At 36.7% G+C, this 13,399-nt stretch overlaps 1 protein-coding gene across 1 annotated transcript in view; it reads right to left on the bottom strand.

Moving 5' to 3' along the window:
• Positions 1-115: 115 nt before the first annotated feature.
• Positions 116-13,399, bottom strand: part of mpp1 (MAGUK p55 scaffold protein 1) — a 28,329-nt gene continuing 15,045 nt past the window's right edge. Inside the window, exons 3-12 of the mRNA XM_088648992.1 lie at positions 12,664-12,742; positions 11,754-11,839; positions 11,226-11,294; positions 8,958-9,154; positions 7,750-7,856; positions 5,553-5,633; positions 5,030-5,110; positions 3,406-3,608; positions 2,807-2,881; positions 116-2,126 (exon numbers count right to left, since the gene is read on the bottom strand). Coding sequence (XP_088505118.1) covers positions 1,950-2,126; positions 2,807-2,881; positions 3,406-3,608; positions 5,030-5,110; positions 5,553-5,633; positions 7,750-7,856; positions 8,958-9,154; positions 11,226-11,294; positions 11,754-11,839; positions 12,664-12,742 — 1,155 coding nt within the window. The 3' untranslated portion in view covers positions 116-1,949. The remainder of the gene's footprint in view (positions 2,127-2,806; positions 2,882-3,405; positions 3,609-5,029; positions 5,111-5,552; positions 5,634-7,749; positions 7,857-8,957; positions 9,155-11,225; positions 11,295-11,753; positions 11,840-12,663; positions 12,743-13,399) is intronic.

Genomic DNA, 13,399 nt, shown 5'->3' with positions numbered 1-13,399 from the left:
ATGGTTGCACAGTGTAAACATCGGCAGTCTGAAGGCTAAGGTTTTAGAAAGTATTACTGAAATAGGGCAACTCCTCCAGATGTATTTTATCTTTACAACATTGACTAATACACAATTGAAAGTGGCCTCAAAATATTTTATTTAAATGCAAAAGTTACATGTGCATAATGGCATAAATAACCCCACACTTTAACCCTTCCCCTCCACCCATAAACAAACCTAAGTGCAATGGGATATCTATCAGTATCCAAATAAGTCTACTGCAGATGCCTTAAGAGTAGAACTAAATGAAAGTTCATATTGCACTATTTTAATATCTGGTACCCAAGAAATGGTAACACTTTTGGGGAAAAGCATTTTGACTTTAATACTGAAAGGAGTGTGAAGTTCCACATGCAGACAGCTGAGTATGCCATGTGTTTCATATGTTTTGGTGTAGGTATGAATATCTGCATTTTGCCTTAAGTTTAATTTGAACTGTCATAACAGGGAAACCACAGCTTGCAGGTAAAACTGAATTTTGATTATTGGCATTTGCATTCCAAGTTATTGGTCTGAATATCTAAACTTGCATGTTATATTCTCTGGTTTTGTATATTGGTAGTATAATTGCAATGCCTTTCAATGTGCATGCATGTAAACAGGCACACAATGCATATAACCATGTTTTTGTTCTGAATAGTGAACAGCTGTTGCCTTAATTATGAAATGGCTAGCTGAAAGGTACAGTTTCCCATTTTCTACCCTTAAAACGATTACTTCGATGTACAAAATTTCACTCTTAAATCTTCCCTGAGCATAGGCTTTAGGAAGGTAATTTACTAGGAGATCAATTGCTCCATCTTAAATCAAGCATCACTGGTTAATATTTCAAACCATAGTGCACATTTTTCAATATTAAGCCTGTGATGGGGATAGGGGGCAGGTACTTATTTAATGGGGAAATACATTACAAATTATGAACTAAGGAAGACTGTTCACTGATAACCTCGAGTAGGTTGAGTTACTGATAACTGATGCATCATCTTGTCAACATGATTTGTTGGCTAGACCCTAAAAGATAAAACCACACTTGGCGATAAAATCAATGGCACTATTTTTTCTAAAATCCAAGAATCCATCTTAAGAATCCTACACTTTGGCCAGAACGAAGGGGTGGGAAGGGACACCTATGTTTTGCCTTGCAGCAATACTACACAAACATTTCTACACTACTTTCAGGGCTACTTTTACTCTTCACTGCACTATCAAGAAATATGTTTAAAATCCAGAAACATTGGCTGGCTTTTTTTTTATGAACTCCCAATGTCCATTCTTATGTAAGGTGGCATGTATGTTAATGAAAGTAAGAAATTGTAACACTACTATAATTATGTGTGAATGCAAATTTTCTCCAAGAACAAAAACATTTTAGATCAGAACAGTGTGACTATAAATTGGTCACTTGCTTAGAAAAAATGAGTTGGTTTCCTTTGTGACTCGACAGCAAAGGTGCAGGACTACAACAGCAGGTTCAACCGCAAACCACTTCGCTAGTTCATTGCCCACGGCTTCCCTCAAGCACCAGAACAAAACGGGCTAGTGCTGTTGGGCATGGGGTTGGTTCTCACTAAGTGGTGACCCCTCTGGCCGCCCAAGAGGGACGCGTCTCTCCTTCAATTGGTGCTGAACTTTCAGATACGGGCTATAGAGTCTGTGCCAAAAGATTAATGGCTCAAAGGTGGGTGCTTCAAAGAAGTAGGACTACACAATTTCATTCTCCCATGTGAGGTTGCAGGTTTGTTAGTGGTAACCAAGACAAAAAATAAATTCTGAATCAAGTGGGTATAACATTTTAAAAAGTGATGGGAGTCGGTAAGGATCTTAAGAAATGGGATTCTGTACCTCCAGAGGTCTGATTTACTGTAGGAGTTACTGGGGTTGGGGGTATTTTGTAGACGGGTGTGCAGTCAGTAAACCCAGGACACTGGCACCCACTGGGGAGTGGAACTAGCACGCTCTATGGCTGCCTCCACACCCTTGACACTCTCGTCTACATCATTGTTCACCAGTGTTACATCAAAATAGTGTCCGTATGTGCTGAAGATGGCATCTGATTCCTTCTGGATCTGCTGCAGAGACTCTGACTGAAAGATGAAAGATATAACAGCTCATTTTGGATAGGCTCAGGCCATGCATCTCGCACAAACACGCTAAGATTCTACTCTGAACAATTGTAAAATGATGGGGGGGGAATCTTCTAAACGCAGCAATAACAGTTGGTTAAAATAACTGCATCTGTAAAATTATCAGTGTTCTCTTTCATTTACCAGGAACTAGAAAACTGATTTTAGTCAAATCTGACTTTTGTTTAAAATTAGATTTTAGCTGAAACGTACTTTACAGGTTAGTTTTGTTTTTTCAGTTGTGCTTTGTGTTGATTTTGTAGACCTGTTTGCAAGTGTTTTTTTAAAGTATGTAGACGTGTGTTGTTTAGTGAGCCTGTTAAGCTAGTTTTAATGGTTGTTTTTTCAACCCTCACAATGAGAACCTTTCAATCACCTGTATTGCAACATTTTTGCTCTTCTTCTGTTTCAAAGGTGTTAAATTATACTACTGTTCTTTGAAATAGGCACCTGCAGTTTCCTTATAATTAGTTATAACTGCATTTACTGTTACTTTAACTTCCACTGTTACTCAAAACAATTGATCCAAGCCTGCTTTTATAAAAAATTTAACACTAGATAAGCTTGATGTTTATCATGGAATCTCTTGCTTAGATTTTTAATGACCCTGGTGAGACTAGTTATGAAATGTTTTAACTTACCTGGCTGGCAGCAGTAGTTGGAGCAATAAACACTACAAGAGGTGCAAAATCTGCTGTTCGAAGGAGTTTCAAAGTCTGAAAACAAAACAGATGCTGTTCTACACAACCTGACGTCACAGGTGAGTACTGCATCAGCAGGGCCTAACCAGGGAAACTAAGGCAGTATTTCCACACTAGGGGGAGTAGTTGCTCTAATACCGATGGCCACCGCTGTAAGTATTCCTTACACTTCCACCATTGAAAAGCTGCAATGCTTGGCTTTAGCTTGTGAATGAATTGCAGTTAGGTTACAGAGGTAATTAACAGCGTAATATGTTCAACTGTTTAAGTTAAGCAACCAACTACATGTTCCTGGTCTAATTATTATAGTAGACAGTTTTGAAAACTTTTTAATTCCAAAAGGATCCCATTTACATTTAAAGGTCTGATAAAAGGTCAATAACACCTAAGTATGGAATGAGTAAAATGGCCTTTGGTTTATGGCCATCTTTATGCTGTCTTCTGCAAATGTACAATGAAGAAAACTTCAAGCCCTCTAATATAGTGTGAAAGTATTTTAACAACTTTCAGCAAAATTTCACAATATTTCAGTGCCATACCTGAGGCTCGATGTCCAGGACTGCGATTTTGCCCTGCTCATGGATTTTGTGGATGGTTTCAAATTTGGTGCCAAACATGTGGCCCTGGAAGCTACCATACTCCAGAAGTTCGTTGTTTGTGATACATTTTGTCATCACCTCATTTGAAATAAAATAATAGTCTTTTCCATTTTCTTCATCTTTCTTCTGTGGTCTTGTAGTATCTGGAACAGTTTGCAAAGAAAGCACAGTTTTGTACAGTAAACATTTAATTTACTTCTGCTGACTGATTCCACATATTCCACATGAGGGAAAGAGCTGTCAGTATACTCTCTTGTGGAAATAACACTGCTTTTGAAGATACTAAAGAGGCCTGTAAGAGACTAGTGTCTAGCAAGAGGACCAGTCTATGTCTAGATTCAAGAAGGTAACGAAATGGCTGTTGCTGTGTCAGAGGTGCCAGTGTTTGGCATGGAGAATCATCACAGAAAACCTCTACCAGGTTTAGAATGTGAGAACTGTAAAAACAGAAGTTATTCTGAGAGCTGAAGTGGGCCAGCTAATAGGTCTTTGTGACATGGCAAACTGCAAGGTATCTTGAGATTATATAATGAAGGATACCCTGATTAGTTGACACTGATACTGCCCAGGTGGGTTGGCTCTTTTTCTAGGTCCAGTAAAGAAGTACATTACTGAGAAACAGGAGTGAGATAGAGTGAATGGAGACATTGTGACAGGAAAAGGGAGGTGCTATTTGGCAAGGTAACTGTATCTACTTGCCCCAGATAAGTGAAAATTTAAGATTAGACACCATGTGGAGCAATCCACACTAACAACTGGAGCTGGAGGAGTGGCCTAAATTGAAAGGGGATGGAACGGTGTTTGAAAAAGAGATCAGGTGATTCAGAGCTAGATTTAATACCATTATGTCCAATTGTGATAGGTATTCAACGGGAAAACCTTAAGACAGGGAAATAGATGGTAGTGTAGGTAGGAGATACACTCCTGTGCCTAGTATAAAAGATGACAGGGAAAAAGAGTGAGAATATTCTAAGCTAAAGGGTTAAGAGTTGGGAGAGAACAGAAAGGGAAAATTTGCTTAAGGAAAGATTCTGCTCTTACCTGGTGTAAGAGCTATGATAACCACTAAAGAGCAAAAACGTGAATGTAGTGTAAGATGGTAAGAATGCTGAAATGTCATCTGACAAGTTAGCATGAGTCATGGAGTCTGAGTCTTTTAAATAGCTCTAAGATAAATAATCACAAGATTATTTGGGATTAGAGTTTCCAATCAGAACTAATTGTATACAAAATGATGGGATGAACTACTAATTTTCTAATGGCAAATTTAAACGACTGGTGGAATACAACATAACATTTGTATTTTAGAACAGGTTTTTTAAATCCTTTCAAGGTCTTTAAATTTGATATTCTTCAACAGGAAATGTATTGCTCTTGCATTAATATCATTAATTTATGTGCATATCTTTTCAACTCTGTATTAAACACACACAATTTGCTGTTTTTTTTTCATGCTGCATCCACTCATAATTTAGAAATAGTCTGAGAGAATGTTTTAAAAGTTAGAAACTCATCATTCAGCTTTGCACTTATTAAATTGACAGATATTTCAAACAATACTTACGAGGTGGGGGGTAGGCAAATTTTTCAGGGTTTTTAGTAAGTAAAGTGCTTTTGATATGGCTTCGTCCTACTCCAGGAGCACCTGAATAGAACAGTAAAAAAAATCATTAATAAAAATAATGATATTTTTATTATTTGACAATAGATAGTAAAAGAAGTAACTTTACTTGCTGTGTTAAACTTTGTCGGCTTCCTGTGAGTTTTTTTTTAAATACTATGACATCCCAGAGAATTTTTAACTTCAATGCCGTGCAACTTTTAGGACAGAATCTCAGTAATATTGGGTTTCAAGCCCTTGCAGTAAAGCATTGGGCAATTAAAAAAGGGTTGAAAATAAGGAGAAGGAGCAGGTCAGTGTAGTTATGTCCTAGATTCTCTTAGTGCATTGTTTATGTAAAGAAACATGTCTGGCACTACAAAAGGCAATTCTGGGATTATTGCACACAGTAAGTAGCACATGTCTGATCTCTTGAATATAACTCATTGGCTGCTCCAAGACTGTGCACTGTGGTACATGAACTTACCTATCAGAACCAGTGTTTTTCTGTTGAATGCAGGGAGCTTCACAACCTCCTCATAGGAAATGACATCTAGTTGGTCAAAAACTGGCATTGAAAAAATAATAAAAAAATGAAGATTGAATTCACATTGGTAATTTATTAATCCAAGCACTAATAATCCACACAAGTAGAGAGTGACTTCAAGGAAATCTGTTGAAAGTACTGATCTTGAAAACTCCCAAAAAACGCTTTCTAGTGCACTAAAGAATACTGATGTAGAGGCCATCGTAACTTCTGATATTGTATTACAGTGTAGACACCCTAATTCTGATTTGAGTTTCACCTTCCAATAATCCAAAACTTCAATTAATAGAGCACTTCAAAAGCTCAAGCTAGAGCTCTGCGCAGGACTATTTTGTTCCCGCCTGCTCCCATAATATTCTATTTCAAATCCCAGGCTGTCCCTTAATACCACCACCATAACCCCAGAATAACCCACTGCAAGGCTCTAACTCTAATTCACAATTTCAGCATTGTAGGCATATTCAAGTTAAAAAGCACATGAAACCTCTAAACAGGCAATATGCTAAGGAAAATTAGTTAATCATGCACAGCTTTAATGTTACATGATAGATCTTTTCAAAAATTTCCTTCTAGGAAGTGCATTGTGTAAATGTAATCCCTAACAAAATCACAGTCCTCCCTGCTTAGAGCACTGTACTCTGTAAAGTTTTTGAAGCATATGAAAAGTTTATAAATTTCTACATCATATAAAGTTGGACTGCAGTATTTACTGAACAGGGCAATAATCGGCTAAATGAATGTGAATAATAACTCCCATCCTGGAGTTCCTGCACTGGCTTCCTGTCAAATTCCATGTGGACTTTAAAATCCTCATGGACCACCTATAAGGCTCTGCATGGCTGAACTATTATCATGTCTGAACTATTATCGCCCTACTCCCCACCTCGCAACCTTCGCTCTTCTGATTCTGGTCTCCTAACTGTCCCCCAAGCCCATCTACATTCTATAGATGACAAGGCCTTCTGTTATGCCCCCAAGCTCTGGAACTCTATTCCCAAGGATATCAGAGAGTCACCCTCTCTAAACTCCTTCAAATCCAGACTCAAAACCTTTTTCTTTAGAAGAGCCTTAACTTCACTGATTCCATTCTTTACCCCTCTGCTCCTACTATACTTAGTACCACCATCCACAGTCTCCTCTGTGTATTGTAATTGTGTTTTATCTTGTGTATTTTTATTTATTGTTGTTGTCATTCTGTAAAGCACTTTGAGAAACCACCTTTAAAGGTGCTATATAAAATAAAGTTAATTATTATGTTATAATAATGCATTCTTGGCATTTAGTGAGTAGGCAGGATAGTCATAGCTGAGTACTATAGTATATACAGTATTTTACTGTACCAGAATAAATCTTCCACTATTTAGTCATTTTGGATGTATTGATGTGACTGTGAGGGTGTCTACATCCCCATGTAGAGTATGCATCTGAGATGTCCCTAGGAGGCTTCCATAGGAGCTGGCCATTTTGTCTCGAATGTAACCAAGAACAGTCACTGAGATAAAATGGCTACCAACAGACCAACAACTGAGTACAGGTGCTCACAAGGATAATCAAAACCAAGCTGATGATCCCTGTAAAGCAGAGGAGGGTTGTCTTGTTGGGAAAACAGCTACAGTTTTTGAGAAAAAGACAGACAATCCAGATGGGAGTTCTCTGTTATCTGATAATGTTGTTTTTTGGGGAAACACAGGAAACATACAATGTGAAAGTATAGAGAGGACTCCAAGTAGGAGTTAGGTTTTGTTTTGTTCTTCTTTATTTAAATAATTCACTCTTCTGAAGAACGTTATACAATGGTTCTGTTTTCTGTATAAAAGTCAGGATTTGTTGAGAATTGTTAAGGATTTTTTATTGTCACACTTTGTTCATGTGACAGTGGCTTGGTTTAATAATTCAGGTGGGAAGCTGTGTCAGCATGCGTAGGCTGCAAAGGAACAAGTAATAAGTTTATTCCATCCTGAAAAGAGAAGAAAGAAAACACAACACTTCTTCAGGTGTCTGAAGAAGGCTCCACAGCCGAAACATTGTTTTCTTTCTTCTCTTTTCAGCATGGAATAAACCTATCACTTGCTCCTTTGGTTTAATAATGGTCAGTTTTTATTGGGGTGGGGTGGGGGTGCTTAAGGGTGTATCTTACCTGAGCTGTGCTTGGCCAGGTACTTGTCTTTGCATTTCTTTTTCTTGCCAAAGGGGCTGCAAGACTGGTTCCCCTCTGCACCAGATGTGCTTCTGCTTGCCACTCGCCTAGGAAGATAAAGATGAAGGTTCTGACTTGATAATGGGTCCCCTGTGTATTGTTCCACTATCCACCCATCTGCTTATCATTTTATCCAAAAGGCAGAGGCAAGGGATTCAGAGCCTATCCTGGCAAGCAATAGGTGCAAGGTAGGATACACTCTGGATGGGACACTAGTTCATTGCAGGGCACAATTAGACACACACACTCGTACCTGGGCTTGTTTTCCCCGAGGCCAATTAACGTACCAGTATATCTTTGGGACAAAACTGGAGCCCATGTGAACACTGGGAGAACATACAACCTCCAAGCAGATAGTACCCCATGAATTGAAACAGGGGTCGCTACGCTAATCACCGCACCACCATACCACCCTATAGTTACACTAATACACCAAAATTTAACATGGATTAAAAGCATTCATGCCTTGCAGACATACCTTTTCATTTTTAAGATATGTACATTATTAAGAAGGTTTTTCTCAACACATAGTCTTTAATTATAATTAGTCTTTAATTCTCCTTGATATAATACATTTTTAACTATAAAAAATTATGAGCAACAATTTGGAATATAACTCCAGCCTACATTCTGTCAGTTACTGGGCAATTCTTTATTTTATTTTATTCTTTATACTGTACTTATCATTGATTGCACTTAAAAAAGAAAAAGAAATTCTGTTTATATAAACAGAAAAACTATAAATTAGAATCAGAATACCATTGAATCCTGGTAAAACAGAATACAAGAAGATGCGTTTTTTGTTATGAATAAATACAGTAATGAATACAACTTAAATGAACATATTTTCCTAGAGTACACTGAAGAATACGTTACATGGATTTACTGTAATTATGACAGTTTAAAGAATTTTGCTGAATTGTAATACACTCATATTACTTATGGGTCAGTTTAATAAAAATAATATTCACAATCCTTTTAATAAAATATTGCTCTATCACTGTATTTCATGTATGTCATTTCAGTGTGAAGACAAAGAATTGCAAGAGTACTTTTGTTCACATTTTTTTTGTTGTTGAATATTTATGTGAACCAATCATTGTTGCTGCTTCTTGTTTTTTTCTAAGAAGTGTCTAATTGGAACATACCATTCCTGTAGATCAAGTGAGGGAATCAGACCAGCAAAATCAACATCTGAGCTCTCCACCCTGCCCTGCCACCAGTTTGGATCCTGTTTATTGATGATCTGAATGATGTCACCCCTTTTGAATTTTAGCCCAGCCTCCTTGCATGGAATGAGGTCATCCTTCGCTGGATCATAGTCAAACTGAGCTCTCACATACATCTGGGAAAAGAGCAAAACTAGTGTTTGTCACGTGAACCAATTATATAGGCAAGGACTGCATTCCCCAAAAGCAAAAAGAAAAGGAAACGCACTTCCAGGCTTTTAAGAAAGATCCGATAAAGCCCACAAAACCCAGACATTATATGCCTCTTGTCAATATACTACAGAAATGGGTTAAAATGTTAATGAATATAACTGTATATTCATATATGCCCGATGATGAATTTCTGAGGTTAATGTAAAAATGAGCTTCATTCTGTTAACCCTACTCATCTACCTCAAAAGCAAAACCTGGAGTAGCACTGATCCTAAAGTGCTTCCTAATGCATAACCATTCACAAACCACAATTCGTTTTATTGAAGTGAATTAGTAAAATAATAGGTGAATTAGTAAAATAATCAATATTATGTCTTGGGAATTTTCTTTTGTTTTCAACAGTTAGTTGCTTGAGTATGAGAAGAAAATATTTAGGATTGGAATGAAGAAAGGTAGTAGTGGTTCTGCAATTAGTTTAATCCTTGCATGTTGATGAACACATGAAGGAATGGCAAATGTAGTATTCACACTTAAACACTGCCATCTTTTAATGCAATGTTAGAAATCTTGAATTTGTCATGCAACCAGAAATAAGACTTGCCCAAAACTTTAAATTCCAGTCAAACAATATTAGATATTATATGGCAATATTACATATTGTAAAACAATATTATACATATAAAATATAAAATATATTTTTATCTTGGTTTTGATTTAATTTTTAACAAAAAACAATCTTAAAATAATCTTACAGTAATACTCACAAGACAGTCCTACTTCAGTTTTTTAATCAGAAAGAATGCTGGTATATGCTTATAAAACTCTGCATTTTATAAGCAGCAATTCACATTTTCTTCTATGCAACATGACTACCATTTCTTTTAATACCACACAAATGAACAAACTAGCTTATCCTTAATCAGGGCTCTACAGTATTCTGTAAGTTATATAACCTGCAGATGGCAGAATGAAAGCAGACTTTCTTTTAAGTTTAAAAAGCGTTAGTGCTCTAAAAGGACGCAGTAATTATCTACAAGCTCCTACTGACTTCTAATGATTAGATAGTCACCTGTTCCTTTCATTGGGCAAGAAGAAGACATGCCTGATAAAGAACAAATGTTGTTTAAAAAAATAAGCGATTTCTTCAAAACATGAAGAGCAGAACAACAAAAGCAGAATCAACTATTACACAAATACAAAAATAATCTGCAGTTATTTTTCCTACACAAAAATAAGTATAGTTCCCTTCATCCTGCAGTTCCACACCCACTATCCCCTGACAATTCAATTTTCTTAAACAAATGATCCACTGCCTCACCCCATATTTTATAAATGCTTCATAGTCCAAAACAGGCTGGCACAGGAATACATACAAATAACTGAGCCAGCATGAAGAGACCCATGATTATTATTAGGCTTTTCTGCCTGTTGTGTGGAAAGTCAGGGGTATGCATAAAGCTCTCAGAAAATAAATTATCTTCCAGCCATGCACTCGGAAAACTTGCAACAATGTATTTTTATGGCTGTCGCTTAATTAAACACAAAAGAAAAGCATGAACAATTGGAAATTAAAACAGTTAAAGTTTCCAAAACACTAAAGTTCTAACTTTATTTTATGTTAAAAATAAAGGTTCTGGTACTTTCAGTTCGAAGGGAAGAAATGATAAGAGGTACAAAGAGAAAATGATCTTGTGAAATCTCTGCAAATATATAATGCTGTAGCTGTAGTGGCCACAGAATTCTTCACACTCTTTATTACTAACCTGTAAAACATGACTGGCCATCAAAATGGATGAGAATAGGTTATCATTTATAGAGTTAAAGATGATAAAACAAAAAACTTAGTTTTATTGATAGTAAGCCAAAACAAATATTTTACAAGTGATGGATGTCAAACATATATTGTTTCTGTATGTCTTAACTAAAAAATAAAAAAACATACAATATCTTGACATCTGTTGTACTGTACATGGAAAAGCATACCTAGATAAACCTTGAATTGAGAGTAATCACAAGATTAAGAACATTGCTTACCTCAAATGCAAGAGAACGACTTTGCTGGTTGGGGATAATCTTTAAGGTAACAATTCCATTTGTGTCTTTCTGTAAAGACAGATATTGGATAATTCATAGACATCCACGTAAAGTAGGATCAAAACAGATATTCTATTTTAAAATATTGAAAGAAATATTGCATTAGGAGCTATTTAGTGCTGACAAATGTCTGGTCCAAGTAGCAGGAAAACCAAACTTTTTGAAATTTAAGTTCTAATACATGGAGTTCTCTGTAGTCAAAATTGTCAAGACAGGTTAACAGAACGAAGGAAAACTGAAATGGCAGATTCCTTCTTTACTTCAAGTGACTGCAGACTAATTTGTTGCAGAAGGAAGATAAATTGTCATTATGGAAGAGCGAGACTTCAAAACCTGTCCAATAGCTTCAAATTACATGGTTGTATTATTTTTAGAACAAGTCATTATACTATGAACGACAGCCATTTGTGTTTTTCCGTAAGAGCACAATTTACAACAATCACAGAATTTGGAGGAGCCTGTACGTACCAGCATCTTTTGCAGTTGATCCACTGACTGGTAGGCTACACTCTTCCCATTTATCTCGGCAATCTCATCCCCCTCATGGAGTGAACCTGGGAAGTACAAATAGCCTGTCTGAGAGAAATGTGAATGGATTTCGCAAAACCCTGTTCAAGCACTCTATGGTATTTAAAAATCCTATTACACAGTAAAGTCGATACGATTTTTTTGCTTATTTTTTTAACTCCTGCTCCCAACATCCCAAAGTTACTGTGACAAAGATATTACACCCTTGTAATACCCCTGCCGTTTCAAGAGAAGTTGGCACCAAGGCAGAACTCAGGGCACATTGAAGAGAATTTGAACTATTTAATTTTCAAAGGGGTTGTTCACCATGTGAAGAGCCTGCTGTTTCAGAAACCACTGCTGTTTATTATAATTTGTATGCAAGCAGCATTGACAATTCATGTTTACGTTAAAAAAATAACAAATTACACTGGGTCACTGATTCTACTTTCTGTGGATACAAAACATAAGGGTATACTAAAGATAGGGGTTGTTTAAGCTGCCTCCATGTTGCTTTGTTTTGTGAGAGTGGATTTCTGTGCATTAATACTGTAAAATCTTATTATATGGCTTGATTTTAATTCAAACGTGCCCAATGGGGTATATGATGTTCAAGTAGTTAGCTGCATCAGCAAGAGTAGGTTGCAAAGGAACAAGTAAAGGTTTACTCCATGAAAATAGAAGAAAAGAAACACAACATTTCAGTTGTGCAGCCTTCTTCAGGTGTCAACAGCTGAAATGTTGTGTTTCTTTTCTTCTCTTTTCAGCATGGAATAAACCTTAACTTGTTCCAATGGGAAATACAGTATGTCAATATGTTGACTAGCATTCACTAGTAAATAATCCTTAGATGATAAGATAGACACTGTACCTTGTCTATGTATCATTCCACCATGAAGTATTCTAGCCACTGTGCATCGTTGCTTCTCATTTAATTTCAGAGTGACCCCCTACAGTCCAAGCAAAAACACACTCAGATATAAAAACTGCTAAAATCCTGCTGGGAAAATATTCACTGCCATACTAAGTTTGCATCTGTTTTTTTTTTAATACAGTTTTAAATTGAGGGTCTGGAGAAGATCGAAACTGTGATCTCATGCACTTCTGCTCTCCAGTACAGAAATATAACATTTCTAAAGCAGGTCACCATCGTTTGTACCCCTGCCTCCAACCCTGCAGCTTCCTGGCTCAACTATCAAAGGAGGGGTTCCCATAACTGCGCCCACATAGCCAGGGTTCCATTTTCTCGGCAAGGAAAGTTAAGACACCAAAGCAATCCTGAAAGTATTTTTAAATCAGATCTTTACTTTGTCTTAATTAGGATTTGGCCTAGACTACTGAATAAGAAGTAGTGGAGTGTTCCCATAAATCTTTTAGAATGATACATGATGAATCCCTGTGGGCATTTTAAGCTTAATTTTGATTTTGTTACACTGTGGGGGGGGGGGGGGGGGATATTATGGATATCCATAAATTTGTGATAAATTCATTGCTGTGTAAAAACCTTGATGGTAACAGATGCAATTCCATAAATGGATGCCATTTGGTTTTATGATTTAGAGTGACTTTTTTAATGAGCTCTATCATTTTTATTAACTTTGTAGTGT

Source organism: Lepisosteus platostomus, chromosome 10 (genome assembly GCF_059453375.1).
Source record: "Lepisosteus platostomus isolate fLepPlt1 chromosome 10, fLepPlt1.hap1, whole genome shotgun sequence".
Classification (NCBI taxonomy): domain Eukaryota; kingdom Metazoa; phylum Chordata; class Actinopteri; order Semionotiformes; family Lepisosteidae; genus Lepisosteus; species Lepisosteus platostomus.
This window is presented reverse-complemented; position numbering and strand designations above follow the sequence as displayed.